At 37.7% G+C, this 18241-nt stretch overlaps 1 protein-coding gene across 1 annotated transcript in view; it reads right to left on the bottom strand.

Annotated features, from left to right (window-relative positions):
• Nucleotides 1–2654: 2654 nt before the first annotated feature.
• The window catches only part of COL5A2 (collagen, type V, alpha 2), a 112039-nt gene continuing 96452 nt past the window's right edge, over nt 2655–18241 (bottom strand). Inside the window, exons 39-54 of the mRNA XM_010583218.1 lie at nt 17570–17677; nt 17410–17463; nt 17157–17210; nt 15898–16059; nt 15670–15777; nt 14561–14668; nt 14349–14402; nt 13918–14025; nt 13759–13812; nt 12305–12412; nt 11353–11406; nt 10754–10861; nt 8422–8713; nt 7287–7474; nt 5209–5433; nt 2655–4312 (exon numbers count right to left, since the gene is read on the bottom strand). Of these exons, the coding sequence (XP_010581520.1) occupies nt 4166–4312; nt 5209–5433; nt 7287–7474; nt 8422–8713; nt 10754–10861; nt 11353–11406; nt 12305–12412; nt 13759–13812; nt 13918–14025; nt 14349–14402; nt 14561–14668; nt 15670–15777; nt 15898–16059; nt 17157–17210; nt 17410–17463; nt 17570–17677 (1932 nt within the window). The 3' untranslated portion in view covers nt 2655–4165. The remainder of the gene's footprint in view (nt 4313–5208; nt 5434–7286; nt 7475–8421; nt 8714–10753; nt 10862–11352; nt 11407–12304; nt 12413–13758; nt 13813–13917; nt 14026–14348; nt 14403–14560; nt 14669–15669; nt 15778–15897; nt 16060–17156; nt 17211–17409; nt 17464–17569; nt 17678–18241) is intronic.

The raw sequence follows: 18241 nt of genomic DNA, 5'->3' as shown, positions 1-18241 counted from the left end.
TTATACAGTATACAGCACAATATAAATACTGCCCAGTTAAACCACTGGGCATGTTAGCTGATGTATCCAATAAACTGTAGCACTGTGATCAGTTCTGCCCTCTGTATCTCTTTCTGCTCAAGAGAAATTAAGAGAATGTCAAGCAGTAATAAGAGAAAAAACCTTGGAGAAGGCTTTATTAAACTCCTTACAGAATAAAATACATATTTAATATAAAGGTGAAAGATCACTAAAACTAGTCAATAGCAAAATAAGAATATGCTCGGCAATACTTGAATCTTAATTCTTTGTTCATTGTGCTTGCAGTTAAACAAACTTTTTCATTTCTGGGAATGTTTATCATAACCTCCAAGGCCCACTGAGCACATCCAAAAGATCTTTCATGCTTTTTCCTCCCTCAGCAAGAAAGTATTTTTTCAAATACTTAACTTGAAAGACATCTAAAAGTAAAAAACACACTGTAAAAAGTGGTCAGTGTTAGGAGACACTGCTTGAGAAAAGAAATCCAAAATGGATTCTACTGTGCAGCTGCATAAAATCTAAGCTGTGAAGGTGAAAAATTAGTATTAAAAACTCACAGCCCTGTAGACCAAAGCTGTTGCTTTTCATACTTGGCTGCTTTTTTTTGTTCTTGGTGAGATATTAGAAAGGATAGGTTCCCATTCCACCGATAGGGCTCCTTGCACTAGGTAAGCTCTGCTTGGTCCCCAGTCTGTAATCAGCTGTGTAATTACATACAAAGTCTGGTATTTTATATCTAGAGTTCAGCGGCATAGGGATAAAAGCACGACAGCGATGAGGCAAGCACCTTCAGAACAAACATTGCAAATCCAGATGAGTTGGTTAAAATCAAATTATAAAAGAATCCACATGTCTTTCTCTAAATGTTCAAGATATACTACTGTAACAGCTCCACCACTGATGTAAACACAGAGTAAGTAAGTGCCAAATTATGAGCAGTGAATAACAGAATTTTACCTTCTAGATGAGATTTTAGTGAATAGTTGCCACACAACTATTGCACTACTGTGTTTGAGAAACCAAGAGAGAAGGTGTCAGCTACTGGCAGTCCGGGGGTTCATTTCTCACTGAGGACAGGTCAGTTATGGAAAATAATAGCAATGACCAACTCTTATAACTTTAATTTAAATGCAGTCTCTCATTATATTGTTGTAACCACTCCAAATTTTCTTTTCTATCATTTCTGATGCCATTTGCAACAGACAGAACTACGCTAAATATCGTAGCTGGTATTTACTTAATGCTACTTTATAAATTAATCCACCTCTTGCAAATTATCAGCTCATTCATTCTAGATTCATGAAATTAAAGCTGTATTTACATAAGGCTATGCCACATTGCCTGAATAAGAGGTTAAAGCAGTGAAATTTCCCCCACCCCCTTTTTTTTTTGTCTGCTTAAAAAGATTTTACAATACTTTGAGGAATGCTTAAACAGGGGAAGATTTGTAACGTGCATGTATGCTATAAACATAGTTAAGAGAAGAAAAAAGCATGACCGACCACTTGCATTATGAAGACTGCTCAGTTAACTACTCGGATTTCCTGAGAGCTCACACTTCAAGTGAGACTTTGCTTTGGTGATTCTCCAGCGATGGTTTTTACAGAGTATTACCTTAGACTGCTTTCTAGTTAAAGCTCTTTTTCAGTGCTCAAGGCACCTGGTTGAGGAAATACTGCATGCTTCATATGGAGATAGAGATGCAAAGAGACTTGAAAAGAAAAAAAAAGTATCCTTCATAATGAAATACTCTTCTCCTTCAACAAATTCACAAAACATTTATACTAATCATGGATTATAATACTCTGCTGATGAAAATCAGGTATTAAAAATAACTTTCAAACATGCATCTATACTCAATGTTATTTATTTTGTGCATCTGGATAAATGTCCTGTAGAGGTATGATCACAGCCACTGGCTATCTACCTTTGCATGAACATGTTGGAGCAAGCCATTACACCTCAAATTATTCAGTGAAATTAATGTTATCTAAAACTTCTCAAGTGTCCAATATGAAAATGCCTGAGTCACATATTTATAGACATTTCATGCCAGTAAAAAAAAAACCTCACAGAGTTCCTACTTGGGTAATAAAAGCAAACAGATAACACCAGTGTGAACCTGTTAACTGCCCTATTCCCAGTCTCTACCTACCCTGTACTGACATGCATATGGACAGCCTGGAAAATTGCAAAGCTCCTACCCCTTCAGGAGGAGGAAAGGAATGTAAATTCTTGCCTGCCTTGCTACCATGCAACTTTATGGTTTGTCCAGAAACTGTCTTCTAAGAGTGATAGCTTACATTGAAACTGGGAATTGGCCAAGTCATGTTTTATTCAGCTTGAATAAAAATTCTCTTTCTCTAGAGTCTCAAACAATACTAGTTACATAGCTTTAATAGGACTGCTGCTGATTACTTCACACAAATTGATGCCTATCTTGCAAAAACTGGCACAGAGGTCATTATTCAAAATACTTTTATATTCCTATGTGTAAAATACTTCAGGACAATACACTGCAAATGAGATATTCAAATAGCAACAAAAGTTAAGTACTTCTATTTTTAATTTCTTAGAAATGAACTGATATGGGACACGCTGGAAGGAATTCTACAAAAAGGAAACCACTTACGTAGCAAGAAGCATGTATTTAATTAAATGCTTTGCAAAGATACATGAATAAAGCTAAGTGCATGACTTTCTTTAGGGATGGCCCCAGCTGTTTATTTATTTTTTTTTTAAAAGGAACAAACAAAAAATGTGGAGAGCACAGATGCAATAAAGAAACAAAAAAAGCTAAGTTTGTACCCACATGCTTTACAAAATAAAGCATGTTAGTGGTACAAAACATTCTATATACTGTATGACCAACAAATAAATGCACTGTAACATTGTTCTCTCAAACACCATAAGCCTAACAGCTAAGCTCTGAAAATGACATTGACAGTAGGCATCTTTATTTCATCAGCCTTCTACAGAGTAATTTAGCACCATCACTTTTTTGTTGTTTTTGCCCTGCCTATCTCCTTTCTCAAAATAACAACAGAAGCATAGCACCTTTTAATATCTAAAATAAAAACAGGAATATTAAATGCATCCCAACTTCTAGAGATGAGGTAGCTCATGCTAAGAAATGATGGAACTTTCTTGCCTTGACAATTCAAGGCCAGTAAGTCAAATTACTGGTGATGCATGTCTGGATGTCAGCTAAAAACAATTAATTTCTAAACGTTCTTTCTCTTTATTAGCAATTGGTCTGGTATACATGTGAATGATTTGCAACATACATAAATTGGCACCATATACAAGACATATGTATAATTTGATATGTAATGGCTTCTTAGATGGGCAAGTATTGGAAAATCAACAAGTATTGGGTTTAAGATGTATTTTGAAGATTAAGGATAATTTAATGGAATTACACAGTTACATTGTGAGAAGTGAAGTCTGGCCTTAAAATTTAAGATATGGGACACCCCTACTGAAAACTTGTATTTACCCCAGTAGTATTTTTACTTCATAAATTACTCATGGCTATGGAATACTCTTCTGAGCAGACTATTACATAGGAAAGTGCAGGAAAGACAATGCCAAATTAAGATGATCTTGTCTGAAGATATTTTCTTCTGCAAAAGATAGAGTTTTCTGTGAATGGCTATCATACTGGCAACGGCAGGAAGACAAACTGGGGTAGCGGGAGTATGTATGATTGAAATACAGCCAATGGTTCACAAAAGTGCTCTACTTTTCTGTTATTCAGTATGCATCCAAACAAAAGAAATAATCCTTAGAGCTTTACAAAGTCCCACATTAAAACTATCTATTTTGAATACCTGTAAATTTCAAAATAATTTGAAACAAAAGCGAGGAAAAGAAGATTCATATTACTTTTAAAAGGTGGTCATCAATCCTCTTAAAATTGTACTGTTGCACTAAAAAGTTGGTTTCAATCATTTAAAACGGAAGGTTTGTAAGTAAAATAAATATTCAAAAGGAGGCCGGGCATTTAAAAAGAACTGTATATACAATGCTGATCCAATATCAGCCATTACTTCAAGAGTCTCAGGATTAACTTCAATCAGTCTAAGTTCATGTGTTTAATTGCTGCTGTTGCTGGGTAGTGTGTTAATTTCCCCCCTTCCTCTTACACAAAGCAAACTGGCCCAATTTCAATTCCAAATTCCTGGTCGGTACTGCCAATGTCCACCGGTGCAATATCTATGATAGGTAAGCGTGCCACGTTCTGTGTTCTGTACTCAAAAACTGTCTTGCCCACGTTCCCATTACGTTTCTGGAGAGGGGGGAGGAAAAAAAAAAAAAAAAAAAAAAGAGAGAAAAACTTAGGCCAGAGCTCATGTCAGAAACAGCCTGAATTCCAGCTGGTTGAGCCAGTTGTCTGATAGTTCAGAAGGATCTCACTGTATCTTTGCTAAGCAACACACCCCCGCCCATACTGCACCTTGGTTATTTTAAAATGTATATATCTTGTGCTTACAGTGATGAACAGACCCTGTCAGATTAACACAGCAGGATTTCCCCCTCAAGCTGGATTGATTCTTATGTTGTGAAATTCTTCTCTATGTGTTAATATGCACCTGCACACATAATCTTGGGCTATAATACTTTAAAGCACAGAGAGTATTCTAATTTATTTCAGGTGCAAAAATAAATTTAGAAATATTTTGCCAGTATCGTAAGACTTGAATGAGAATGCTATTGAACATGAAAAAATTTACTACTTGCTGCTTTTTATGCCCACTAGGAAATTTTGTGGGGAGCGCTTTCCTTTCCAACTCAGTTAGTCTTATACCAATGAGTTTCCTCTATCGTATTGCTGCAATAATCTTACCCATCTGGCAGACAAATGCTTGAGGTTATCTGACCAATTTGTGTGATTCCACAGAGAGGTAAACAAATACTGGGAAATGCAAAATGGCAAGATACGTATCTTAGTATGCTCACTAATAAGTAGTAATTTGTAAATATCCTCTGAATAGTGCAGACATCTATTATGTGAAGCTAGAACTGTAGAAATACCTACTTGATCAGTTACTTCTATGATTCAGGCTAAAATTCTGCAGCATTTTAATTACTTCACTCTATGGATTTTTTTCTAAATCAAGAAAGAACTGAAAAAGGACAAAAGTCCTTTTTCTCCATAACAAATGACAGAAAACCCAAACTTACAGAACAGCTGTCATGAAGAACAGTGTATCTGAATCGACTGTTTCCCTCTGCTTTGATCTCCAGGTCATTGGCCCCTTTCAGAATTACAGCTTTTTTCAGATTCTTCGTCTGGTCATCCATGTACCCAACACTGTTTTTACAAAGGTAAGTGATATTCTGGGAAGCTTCCTTTGATAGGAGGCGCAGGAATGTCATCTGTGTAACAGCTGTATCCCCATACACAAACTGTAAAGATAAAGAAATAGATCAACATATATTACATGAAAATTCATTAAGGGTTCATGAATTTCAGAAACATCTGCCATTATCGTAACCCTTTCCAGACATGACTAGCAGGAGCCCTATTACATGAAATCTAAGAACGGTTTCTTTTGTAGTTTGCTGCCAGTTGAGGATGAAGAAATATAGACACCCTGTAACAGGGATCATTTTGGAGAATTTTAACTGTAAAGCTCTGCAGCTGAACAACTCTAAGGCAGTTGGGCCTCCACAGACCAAGTTCTGGAATGAATTCTGCCTTATTTCAAAAAGGGATTCTGTAGGAGCTAAACCTTACATATGAAATAGTGCATTAGAGCCACCTCAAAGTAGCTGAGAAACATCAAGCACAGAAAACCCTTTTATGGCGTACCTGCTATATTGCAACTTTAGCAACTTGTTTTCTACAGGCTTTGTATTGTATACATTTGCATATGGGCTTTATCAACTAACTAACTTGCACCAAAGTTTGACAAATGTTTTACAAAGTGCCACTGTTTCTATAAAAAACAGAAACAATTTTTCTACCAATAACAAAAATTGTAAAATTCCTGAGATTTTTTTCCCTATCTGTGCAGGTTTCATTTTATTCATGCTTTATGAATCATTGCAACATAAAAATATAAGTCAAGAATGACTAAAAATGTATACATTTCACTGAAACTGGTGAAGAAAAGAGGAAATCTTATGCATTGACACTGTCATTTTTTACAAAATGTGTTATATCTGTTCAGCAATCGCAGTGCTTATTATTTAGAATCTGTAAGCAGTGCATATGACTATTACAGAGATCATACTATTCGTTTCAAATCTGACAGTGTTTTCAAAAATGAAATATCCTTTTATAGTATTTCTCAAGATAATTTCTTCCTCCAAAGAGCATCTGACTTACAAAACCCCTATGTGTAGCTCTGCAGGCAGCTAAACATCAACCGTGACATCTTGGGACATGGCAAGTTCTCCTGAATTTAATAAGTGAAAGCATCTCAAAAAAGCAATCAATATCACATCTGTTCTCAACTGTTGAAGTTCTGAACTGTTCTCAGGAATCCAGCTGATAGCAGCATTATTTTTTACACACCAAATACTTATTTTAAAGATTTAATTACTCCCTATGAAGTAACAATTGAAAATATTTTCTGTGCTTTTGATTCCATGAACTAGGAATAAAAGTGGCAAAAGCTGGTTAATTAATTATATACTTTGCGTAGCATAAAGTTCTGTTATTCGGCAGGATCATTAAGCCTACTTTTAGAAGTTACCACAGAGGGAATACACAACAGAAAGCTGAGCGGAATTTTTGTCTGTCTGGAGACTGATGCATTCGGCATGAAGCATTCTGACACATACTTTCTTTCTGACAATCATACTTTCTTTAAAAACAAATTTATAAAGTAAGTTTTGTACTTTTTCGCAGTAAAGAGTTTTCTGAAAGAAAGAGTAGAATTCAATACAAACAAACAGCAGTGATTTAAATCATATATTAGGGTAAAGTACACTTTTTTTTAAGGGCAAGGATAGTGAGTTACTAAAATAGATTGCTAGAGAAGTTGATGTTTTTGGGATCAAGTGAAATAAATCTTTCCCAGCAGTGGTCTACTTATAGCCAATCCTGCCTTAGATGCACGCACTTTGTTTCTCCCAGCTCTTGTCTATATTTACTGTATGGTAATAACAACCAATTGAATATAAGCCAGTCAATCAATAATCATAATGTTCTGACTGTAGCAGAATCTGCTCAGAAGAGCAGATGAAGTTCTAAACCAGAAGGAAACAAGTTTCATAGAAGTTGATTCTTGACATTAAATATACGTAGTTACCTGTGATCCCCTGTTCATATCCAGGCCATACCAAATGGGCTTTAAGTCAGATGACCTGCTGGCCCACCATGTTTTACGGGGTATAGTAGACGGGTTTGCAGAAATACAGGTCTCTCCGGTTTCCATGTTGCAGTATACTTTTATAGCATCTTCGACACATCCTTGGTTAGGATCAATCCAATATTCACCTACAAAGAATATAAAATATGATTCCGTTATATTGTAAAGATTCTTGAAATAACAGGGACGATGTAAGCAAAAGTATGTCCCAACAGTACAAAACACAAGGCAAAACAGGCATACGCTTCATGTATCGACCTGATGTGTTTTGATGTGTCCTTCAGGTATACACTATAATGTTGCTTCAAGATACGAGCTGATCCATATTTCAAATATTTCAAAATAGGGGAATTCAGACTTGAAAGCTGTTTAAAGTTAAGGTCGTTGAAATGCATTGCAAAGGTCCTGAGCACTCCAAGTGCATAAAGAACACACAGTGGCTAGAAGACAATTTTCCTCTACACATGACAAACTGATGGCAGCCCCTCCTAACATTGATGTTGGAAGCAAAGTTTCAGGAAATGGGGCAAAAGCCGGCAAGGCCTGCCACAAACTATCTCTACCTTCCAGTCTGTTCTGATTTATCCACTAATAATCCACATAAATTAGGGAAACTCCTAAATGGCATGTTAGCACATTACCACCTACGAATTGCCAGCATGAAGCAGCAGCAGAGAATTCTGGATGGAAAGCATTTGCAGGTCATCAGCCTACAGGTAACATTTTGAGCTAATAGAAATTAAGCAAATAGTCACAACTGGCGTACTAATCTATCTCTACCGTCATGTAAGTGGTACTCCATGGTGAAAACACTTTTAGAAGTAGAATTCCAAGGAAGTCTAAAATATTTCAGATTTTTTAATAAATACTGAATAAATAAAGAAGGGATACATCAGAATATATACTTCACTGGCAAGAAGAAATAATTTTTTGTGAGAAGTTTTCAAGCTCCTAGTGTGAATATCGATTTAGGCCATCAAAATCTGTATTACTCATTTTTTCCAGTGACCAAGTATATATTGGAAACAAGACAGCATCATATGGCACATAGAGGAGATGGTGTATTTATACACACCGCTCTTCTTGGATGGGTGGCACAGCTTCAGGTCATCACAAGTCCGTGCTGGGTGTTTCTTTGAACCATCTGGGCTGCGCATAGTCTCAATCTGGCTGCTCAGTGACTTCAGTGTGGCATGGACTCCTGGGTCTGTTTTATTATGGTCATCTGGGGCTGCTTCATCTTCAGTAAACTCTGGTAGCGGATCTGCCATAGCATCATCATAGTGTCCCATAATGTCACCAATGGCAGCAGTGAGATGGCCTGGAGGGCCAGGAGGGCCAGGAGGGCCAGGATCACCTGGTGGACCCTAAGGTTAAAAACAAAGGCAAAAGAGGCACAGCAGAGTAAATACTGTGCAAAATGACAGCAAAGCCAGCCACTAAAAAAGCAAAACTTCAGGGCCAGCCACCCTAACGCATAGGGAATGTTCAGATACAGATAGACAATTCACATTTCCAGGAACAGGGTTAAGAGATTAGAACTGCATGTGAGGTATTGTCTCTGCTTCACGCCCTCTCTGCCTGTCTTAATACCTTGCTCAAATTTTTCTTACTCCTGATTTCAGACTGGAAAAAGTCACCAAGGAATGGCCTCCTCATTCCATTTTTTTAAGCTATCTGTCCCTCCTTGTTCAAATCCCTCCCTAATAACTTTATTTCTTAAAATTCCAAACAACTGTAAGTGATTTTTAGAGCAATCTAAAATTCCTTCTTCCCTGCGTTGCCTCAGGCACACATTCAATTAGTAAAGCCTGAATGGAAAATTTGGCACTAGAAACATCTTTACATTTATCCTGCACAGTGCTGAGCTTTCTGGCCACAGGTATAAGACAGAATCTACATCATCCTTACTTGGCAAAGCAAGTGTTTTCCTGACTAAGTAAATTTTCCCAAATGTTGGGTTGTAAGGTCCTTCTGTCAACCTGAATTGTGATATTTGGGGAGGTAACTGAGTCTTGACACAAAAAATAGCAGTTAATAAACATATCTTCACCTGCAAGCTTTGCCAGCTCTTCTTTGGCAGCAGGAAGTCTGTAACATACCTTCATTTGAAGTTTGATGCTCTGGTGCATGAGATTGTGTATCAGAACGTGGCATTTCCTTTGAGAGTAATTACTTCAGAATTCACAACTAGTGTTCCAAACACTTACTACAGAGCACACACCCAAACTAATACGCTCTGTGTCTGACAAATGAAATCTTAACTTTTATTTCTTGCTTTTTAATTCCAATTTACAGTTGCATGCAAGCCACCATGGAAAGCAAAACTAAAAATATTGGTATGATATTGGTATGATATTTCTTGTACTGTCTCATTACACAGATGAAGTATCTGGATATACATTATATTCTTATGCTCTACTGTAGACTTTTGATTCATGTCTTGGTGCCTCAGCAGAAGTGGAGATACCCATAATTGGCAGAAGTTCAAATGAAATAGGGTGCATATTAGCACACGATAAACACAGGAAGCACCATGTCTTACAAGACAGAAAAATAGCAGAAACTGCCTTCTCTGTCTTGCTCATTATTCTATTCCACCTCTTCCACTTCTTCCCCAAAATAAGCAATACCAGTCCTTTAACATTTCACATGACTGTCCAGATCACCCTTTTCACAAATTTCACAAATCCCTCTAATTTTCTAACTTATCTTCTTTGGGATAGAGTAACTTACATCTTATGACTTAAGGTATCGTGAATTGGTAAATGTGGAATATGCCTGGGACTTTTAGCAAAGGTTTAGGACTTTTTCCGAAATGGACAAACTATTTTTCATTAGCTGCGAATCAGCTCATGGTTGATGCCTGTAAACCTCAGATCAGGCTGAAGGTCAGCTGAGGTGAGTGTTAGATTTTGGGCTGGCTGTTTGGACTGGAGGATTTCCTTGACACAAGGCATGATGGAGTATGCTGCTGGCAATCAGTCACATGGCTGTTCTAATTCAGTGCCACCTTTGTGGGACTACTGACTTTGAACTGCTGCTAGTTCCAGATACACCAACTGACCTATACTTAGGCCTGAGATTTTAGGACCCAACTTGCCAAAAAGCCATGTTGAACTGCAGTTCTAGTAGGATCCAGTGAGCTAACTGCAGAAGTAGCCCCAGGCTGGCCTAAGGAGAGCATAGGTGAATGGGACTGGGATTGTCACAGGTCCAGAAGATGAAAATGAGTAAGAAATGAGCCCTTTCAATACACAGTTACCCTGGCTACTTGTTGGAGAAACTATATCAAATCTTACCATTTCTCTTGAGCTCATGAATGTTTGAGAAAGTGATGTAATGGATGGTAAAAAAATCTCATTATTTGAAGGTAATCTTTTCCCTCCATATTGCCATCAACTCACCTCAGGTCCAGCTTCTCCTACACTCCCTCTAACACCAGGAGGCCCAATTGGCCCAAGTGGACCAGGACTTCCATCTTTGCCAGAAGGACCAACTGGACCTGGAGGACCCTAGATAATATAAGAGAAAGAAGGAATGTATTTTAGCATTTAATAACAAAGTTACACAAAACAGCCTTTTATAAGCAGTATCTTGCATACATGTATACAGACTCAGAGATACACTGTCACTTGGGAACATCCAAGGGAGTCCTATTTCTCCTTTACTTTTGAGTGAACGACATAAATGGGTGTATGAAGGGCAGAGTAGCAAAGCTGCCACATATATGGCTTTGCATTAGCTACAGGAAAAGTGTCTGTAAAAAGAGACTGTAGCCCTGTAGTTATTCTGAGCTGACCTTTTTATCTAGCTATAAACTACACTTATGTCATAGCTTTACTGTATTAAACAATGTAATGTCTCTCAGCAAAAGATAGTAGGGTAATTACCATATGATACTGAAAGTCAATAAAAGCCAGTGAAGTAAGTGTGATGCAGAAATCGAAATCTGATCATGGAAAAAAAACAAGCAAGAAAAACCTTAATCCTGAAACATACTCACCCGCGGACCAAATGGGCCTGGAATGCCAGGACTGCCCTGTTCACCAATAGGACCCTAAACAGAAGAAATTATTGTATCTTTGTGACATTTAAAGCATATTCCTTTAGTTTTAAAGAATTAGTGTGTGATATACACAATTCTGTATGAATAGGATTATAATATACATGAACAATGGGTAGTACCTTTCCCTCTTATGATTCATTTTCATTCTATTCTCTTTTGTCACAGAGTAACAACTGTAATCACAATTTAGATTAATAGAATTTACTGGTGCTTGGCTATATAAAGTTGTTTCCGCAGAAAAGCCTTGCTTTCATGACAGTCAGAATCAGATTGGCTTACAAAAGAGTAACTGACATTGTTATGAAGTGCAAAGATGCTTTGGATGCTGGGGTTTTTTTGTTGACTCTTTTCCTGCATGTTGAAACTTCTAGCTCTTGCATAGGATCAGCAAACAAATGTAAAAAAATTAAGTTTTCCATCGCATTTCCATTCAATCGCCACTGAAATCATGAAGTTCTTGCAAATATTAGTGATAGATACTACCACAATCCTCATGGGATTTTGCATTTGACTCTTTGACTGTAAAGAGTTCAAACACTGGCAAAAAGCATTTCACACTCTAATGTGCCTATCTGAAACTATCAACTTTTGTTATCATCTTGTGCCGACAGGTCATAGACTGTCAGTTTTCAGTCACTGCGGACTGGCACAAATAGAACAAGAGTAGGAGAACACATATCTTGCAAAGCACAGGTTTACCTCATCATGCAACAGTATTGTAGAATTGTATTAAAAATATTGACAAGTACAGATAGCCAGGCCACTCACAAGCACCTTGTGGGAAAAAAAAATAATTCATGTTTGCTTTTTTTCATATTTTAAATAACTGTGTTCCTGATACATTATTTAACTATCAAGGAAATAAAATTATAGTAAAAACAGAACTTACAGGAGGACCAGGAAGACCTTGAAGCCCAGTGAAACCCCTGTGTCCTTTCTGGCCCCTATCACCTCGATCTCCATTGTCACCTTTGTCACCACGAGGTCCTTGGGGACCCTGTAAATATCAGTGATGAAATGTAAGATTCTGAACTGGAAAAAAACCCACAACCGCAAAACCCCCTCATTTGCTCTTAGGCACTGCACTCAGACCTCATTCACTTCTAAAGCTGGAAAGAAGGTGATTCTGGGGCAGCTCCAAGAATCTTGATTTTTTACCAAAGAATAAGTAAATAATTACAGAAATCTGTGTTGTGCTTAATTGTAGTTGTGGTAAATTTAGTCTATTTATCTTCATAATACAGTCAAAAAAACCCTGTAATAATGATACAAAATAATTTATGTAACAAAATTTTTAAGATTAGAAAATTTCTTTGCCTTACTGGATATGGCAGATAATTTTTGTAGGATGAGATTGAAATATTGTGGAAGTCTCACTGACTCATAATGGTAAAATGCATTTTCAGGATGTCTCACAGACTCATAATGATAAAAAGCGTTTTCAATATGAAATCCTCCATGTTGCATCTTTACTTCTCACAGCTGCTTTCACCTTCACAACTGAAATCACAGTCCCTAACTACAGACAACAACGTTCAGGCTCCCCAGTACAAATAGCTTGGTTTTATTACCATCACAATTTCATTCTTGGTATTTTCAATAGTTTCATACTTTTTATACTAATTCAAAAATCATTGGAAAAAAATGCCTTCTACTTTCAATTCTATATTTCTCAGCCCAAATTGCATGCTAAATTTCTTAATGCCAGATTCCAAATAGTTTATCAATGGCATCATTATCACCAACTACTCAATAAACTTTTCTTGTCTCTCAAATGACATCTGCTTAGGGACAGAACAACATTCTTTTAAATTTCCCAAGTTTGCAATTATTTTTTTGTTCCAAGCTTGGATTGTAAAAGAGTTATATAACACAAAAAGATGGGTTTTGTTTGTTTTTCAGTTTGGACTGAAGTCAGAATCTCATGGATTGAATTAAGGCAGTTGCATGAGAACAGGTGATTTTGTTACATTTCTGCCATTTTTATCTAAAGATATGCCTTTTCCGCATTCATTTCTTTAACCTTTATTTGAATTATCAGACACAGACTCCAGCCATTTGCTAACTTAGGTCCTACCATCATGCAGACAGCAACATGCTCCAAATAAAGAGGCTTCCAAAGCATTTATTAATTCTCTGCAAAGTATTTTTACAGTGTAGAAATACTAGTGTATCCAAACAGATTCATACAGCTTTGCAGCTCAGATGACTACTTTCATCCACTTGCAGTCAGAACACTAAAAGTTGAAGCCCTGTTTAGCATTCTGATTTTGGCCTAGTTTCTCATACACTTTCCTGTAAAAAGGATCTCAGATAAAACCATAGTGACCACGGAGAACTTACAGGCAAACCTCTTTTTCCTGCACGACCCGGGGGACCCATCGGACCTCGAGAACCCTATAAAGATTGCATACAGAAGATACGTGAAGCAATGCACAAAGGCATACACAATATTTTTTTGATAAACAAAGTATTAAAAAAAAATGAAAAAGTCTCACTTACAGTTTCACCTCTTTGACCTGCATCTCCTGGAGGGCCAACAGGACCTGGAGTTCCTGGACCCCCTGGAGAACCTGGCAAGCCTGCAGGGCCAGGTTCACCACGATCACCCTGCAAAACATAATTTGAACATTATTTATCTAAAGAGGACTGGACTAGACCAAAGCAACAGGACTCTAGCATTGCTAATCTATTTTCTAGCAATTACAATCTACAAAGATGTTCCTTCTGTAGGAACTCAAGTCCGAGTTTGTGGAGACAGGTGTTCTTAGCCAGGTTTCCTCAACTTTGAGAAGTACTACCTATTCAAAGCTGTGATACACTTTCAGAACAAGTTCTCCATTCAAGTTAAGCAAATGAAGAGAAAATCTACAATAGGTCAATAATAAAATGAAGATTTCCAGAAGTGACTTAAGAAAACAATATATACTTACACGTTCTCCAACAGCTCCATCTCGTCCAGGAGTACCGTCATTACCAGCAGGTCCCTAGAGTTATGGAATAAAAACAGAGCTGTCGATTAGCTCTGTAATCTTGCATTTCTGTAAGAAGCACTAGAAAGTTGTTCTCCACCTCCAACTTCAAGTCAAGGAGAATAACCACTAGACTGCCTTTTTTTTGCATGTTACAAGGCTCTAATACTTACTTCTGGACCAGCTTCACCTACAGGTCCAGTGGCACCTGACTGGCCAATAGGTCCTGGGGGACCTTTATCACCAGGTGGCCCCGTGGGACCTTGTTTTCCTGGTGTACCCTAAAAGAGACGAGAAATATCATATCAAAATTTTAATCACAAAACAAAGTACCTGCTGCCTGCAAAACACTACTCATTAATCCAGTCTGATGTACCATCAACATTTGTAACTTGAAAAAACTGATAATTAAGGAAAATGTTCTTATAGATTTTTGAGTACATATTAAAAATGTATATACTGTGTATTTTTATGCAGTTTAATTGTTAGTTGCTTTTGAATAGGTTTTTATTGACTAGAATCTGCACTTGAAGTTTGTCTATCTAGTAGCAACTCTTAAGCACACACTCCCTTGATAAATCAATATGTCTGATGGCATTATCTGCAATCGGTAAGGTCTTTTCAACTCTGGAAAAATGTAATGCAGTTTGAAATAAGTAACATGATTTTTTTTTTTTTTTCCTCTGTCTCAACACCAACAAAACTTGTTAGCCTGGAATAATTTCTGGCCAACTTTAACTATAAATTGACTTTATGGATCCAGTGGTAATGGCAGGTCCTCCATACCATCCCTTTTACTAATAGTCTATTTAATGACTTCATCTCCTGGATCATTAGGCTTTCCAATAAATATCTATAAATCCTACATGAAAGCAAAGACGGCACAAATGGTAATTCTGAAGACTGTAGTTCACAATTTATGAAATAGCAGTTACGGAGTATTTACTCACATTCAGGTGACCTTTGGGCACCTAAATGAAGAGTCTGGGGTTGTTTTTTTCAAGGATCTAGTTTTAAGTCAAATAGGAACATTTTAGCCAGAAGTCTTAATGCTATTATCCACTTACTCTTAATTCAGGTTCAGACCTTCCATTATGGCTGAAACAAAATCTCCCACCTCATATTTGCATGAGATTTAGTTATTTACTATTCTTTCTATATTCGCTCCTGCAATCAGAGTTTTCCAACTTTCTCCTTGTGCTATGGGGCACTATGCTCAGAATTCCACAAAGATGATGAGAATGCCCAAGCTGGTGGCGTTACTGGCTTGGTCGTTACTTACTGCAGGACCTGGCAGCCCTGGCATGCCTCTTTCCCCTCGCTGTCCTGGCATACCAACAATACCTCTTTGACCGGTAGTTCCTGCTGGACCAGGGGGGCCATCCGGGCCCTGAAATCCACAAAGGATAGAACAACGTTACTAGCATTTCAGTAGCAATAAATATAAGTAACAACGAGACCAAGCCTAGAGTCGGCCTAGGGAGATTTTGTAACATCAACCAGGACGTACCGGCTGCCCATCTTCCCCTGCATCACCCTTGTCTCCAGGACCACCAGGAGGCCCAGCTGGCCCTCGATCTCCCACACGGCCATGAGAACCGGGATCACCACGAAGACCCGGGGGACCTTCTTTTCCTGGCTCACCAATAGGCCCCGCAGGCCCTGGAGCTCCCTAAGAAAATTAAAACACCTCATTACAATGGACCCTTTTCTGATCAGGACAATTAAATTCTAAGGACTGTGTTTTGATCAACTATAAATATGCATACTCTCTAAGGAAGGCCCAAAGTGTGAATGAGCTAAGAGCTATTATCTCATTTATAATCAAAGAGATTAAATAAACATCTCATCAAATTATGTCCAAGCTCCACACCCTACCTCCCCCACCCCCTCGAGTTTGCAATTCCAAACTCCCTCCTTTAAAAGACACTCTTGTTTTTGTTTCTCTCTTCTTTTCTTTTCTTGTTTTTTACCTCAGGTGTACAACTACTGCTAGAAAACTCACCCTTGCCCATTCTTTCCAATATCATCAAGCTAAAGTCCATATTCAAACTTTTCATTCACATGGTACAAATTAGTGTTTTAACGGACCTTTGTTCATTTCACAAATACTTTTAAAAGACTTCACATGTATATTATGTTTTCCATAAACTTCACTTTTTGATAAACTCACGACTGCAAGTTATTTTTCCCATCGAAACATTGAAAGGCATATGAAGAAAGTAACACAGCTCTCTGTGTGGAGTTGAATCCTCACTTGTTGATCCACAACTAATTCTTTTTTTTTTTTTTTTTTAGTGTTTTTGAAAATGCTTAGCCGTAAGAGATTTTGTGGTTTTGTTTTAATGGATGAGTAACCCCACTGACGAGATAGCCTGGCAGAGGCCTCTTCCTTTTCCAAAAATGTCCTAACTTCAGTCACCACTGAAGAGACAAAAAAATAAAAAGTACAGGAAGATATAGATTGTTATTTTGTTCCTGTAAGCAACTGAGTCATTAGAGCAGCTTGAACAGCTCAAAGCCTACTTAATCCAGTGAAAAGTGTTGCACTAATTTGGACACACCGGCACTGGATCAAGTCCAAGACTAATGAGTTTTATTTAACGAAGCCGGATATAAGCATGCAGTCACAGAAGTCAGCGCTGACAACTGTTCTCTTCTATTGTCTCAGGCCATAAACACTGCTTCACCTTTTCTGCTTTATTTAGTCTTCATGTTTTCAATGACCAGTTTATAAAACACACCTATTAGGAATGACAACTGACTTACAGTAGGTCCTGGAGGCCCAACTCTTCCAGCAGATCCTGGGAATCCAGTAGCACCCTAAGAAACATTTTAATGCCAACTTTATTGAAAGAAATACAGCACTGGTTACCTCAAATGTTCTCAGCTGTATTAGTGAGCAAATGTTATAATTACAGACTGTGAAAAACAAGCTGAGATGAGGAATGATACACACATTACGCAAAATTTCAGTATTAGATTATCTGCAGTCAGGTCACAAAAAATAAAATATACTTACGGGTGGACCCTGAGTTCCTCTACCACCTTTCAGACCAGGAACACCTGGGGGACCCTAAAAGGAACAGAGGAAGAGAAGGGTGATAGTGAACAACCAGAACATTTAAATAAGCAAGATCAGCCTATGCCACCAGTTCTCTGAAGGTGTTATTTATACTTACCGGTGGACCAGGAGACCCAGCAAGACCCTGTGGTCCTGGAGATCCAGCATCTCCTTTCTGTCCAGGTTCTCCAGGTTCACCTTTCACACCTGGCTGACCATCAGGGCCCTATAAGAAATATTGAGAAGAGACATCAGGTCAGAGAATACCAAATCTTTCCAGCCTAACAAAGTCATTTTGTAGGGAATTTCTAGAAGGCAAAAAATATCAGGAGAACAAATCAGCCCCGAAAACACTGCATTTGCTTAACAGTTCAGTTCAAGATAACTGTAACTGTTCAGCACAGTCTTTAGAAGATCACAGATGAGATTTTCTGAACAGTCTGTGAAGTCAGTATTTCCATTTAAAATATTTTCTTGTCTGCTTCACATTTTTCTTCTCTTTAGATTTTCTATTTTTATCAGCAGCTATTACATACCTAAAAGCAAAACAGACTGAACAAACATTGTCTTTTCTCGTCTTGTTTTTCCTACCAAGGGAAGCAGATGCCTGACTCTTTGTGGAAGGTCTGAAACAATACTTAGGCTGTGGGAAAGTTCAGGGTATTAACTGGAAAACTCACAAACCTTCCATTTGGTCTATCAACTCATTCCAGCCTTCACTACTCATGGTGCAAATCTTTTCTACCTTCAGTAGATGACACCTTTTTAATTTGCCTCATTTTAATCTCAA

This window comes from Haliaeetus leucocephalus, unplaced genomic scaffold, assembly GCF_000737465.1.
Source record: "Haliaeetus leucocephalus isolate CR32 unplaced genomic scaffold, Haliaeetus_leucocephalus-4.0 Scaffold880, whole genome shotgun sequence".
NCBI classification, from domain to species: Eukaryota; Metazoa; Chordata; class Aves; order Accipitriformes; family Accipitridae; genus Haliaeetus; species Haliaeetus leucocephalus.
Note: the sequence above shows the minus strand (reverse complement) of the source record. Positions and strands in the feature narration are given on the sequence as shown.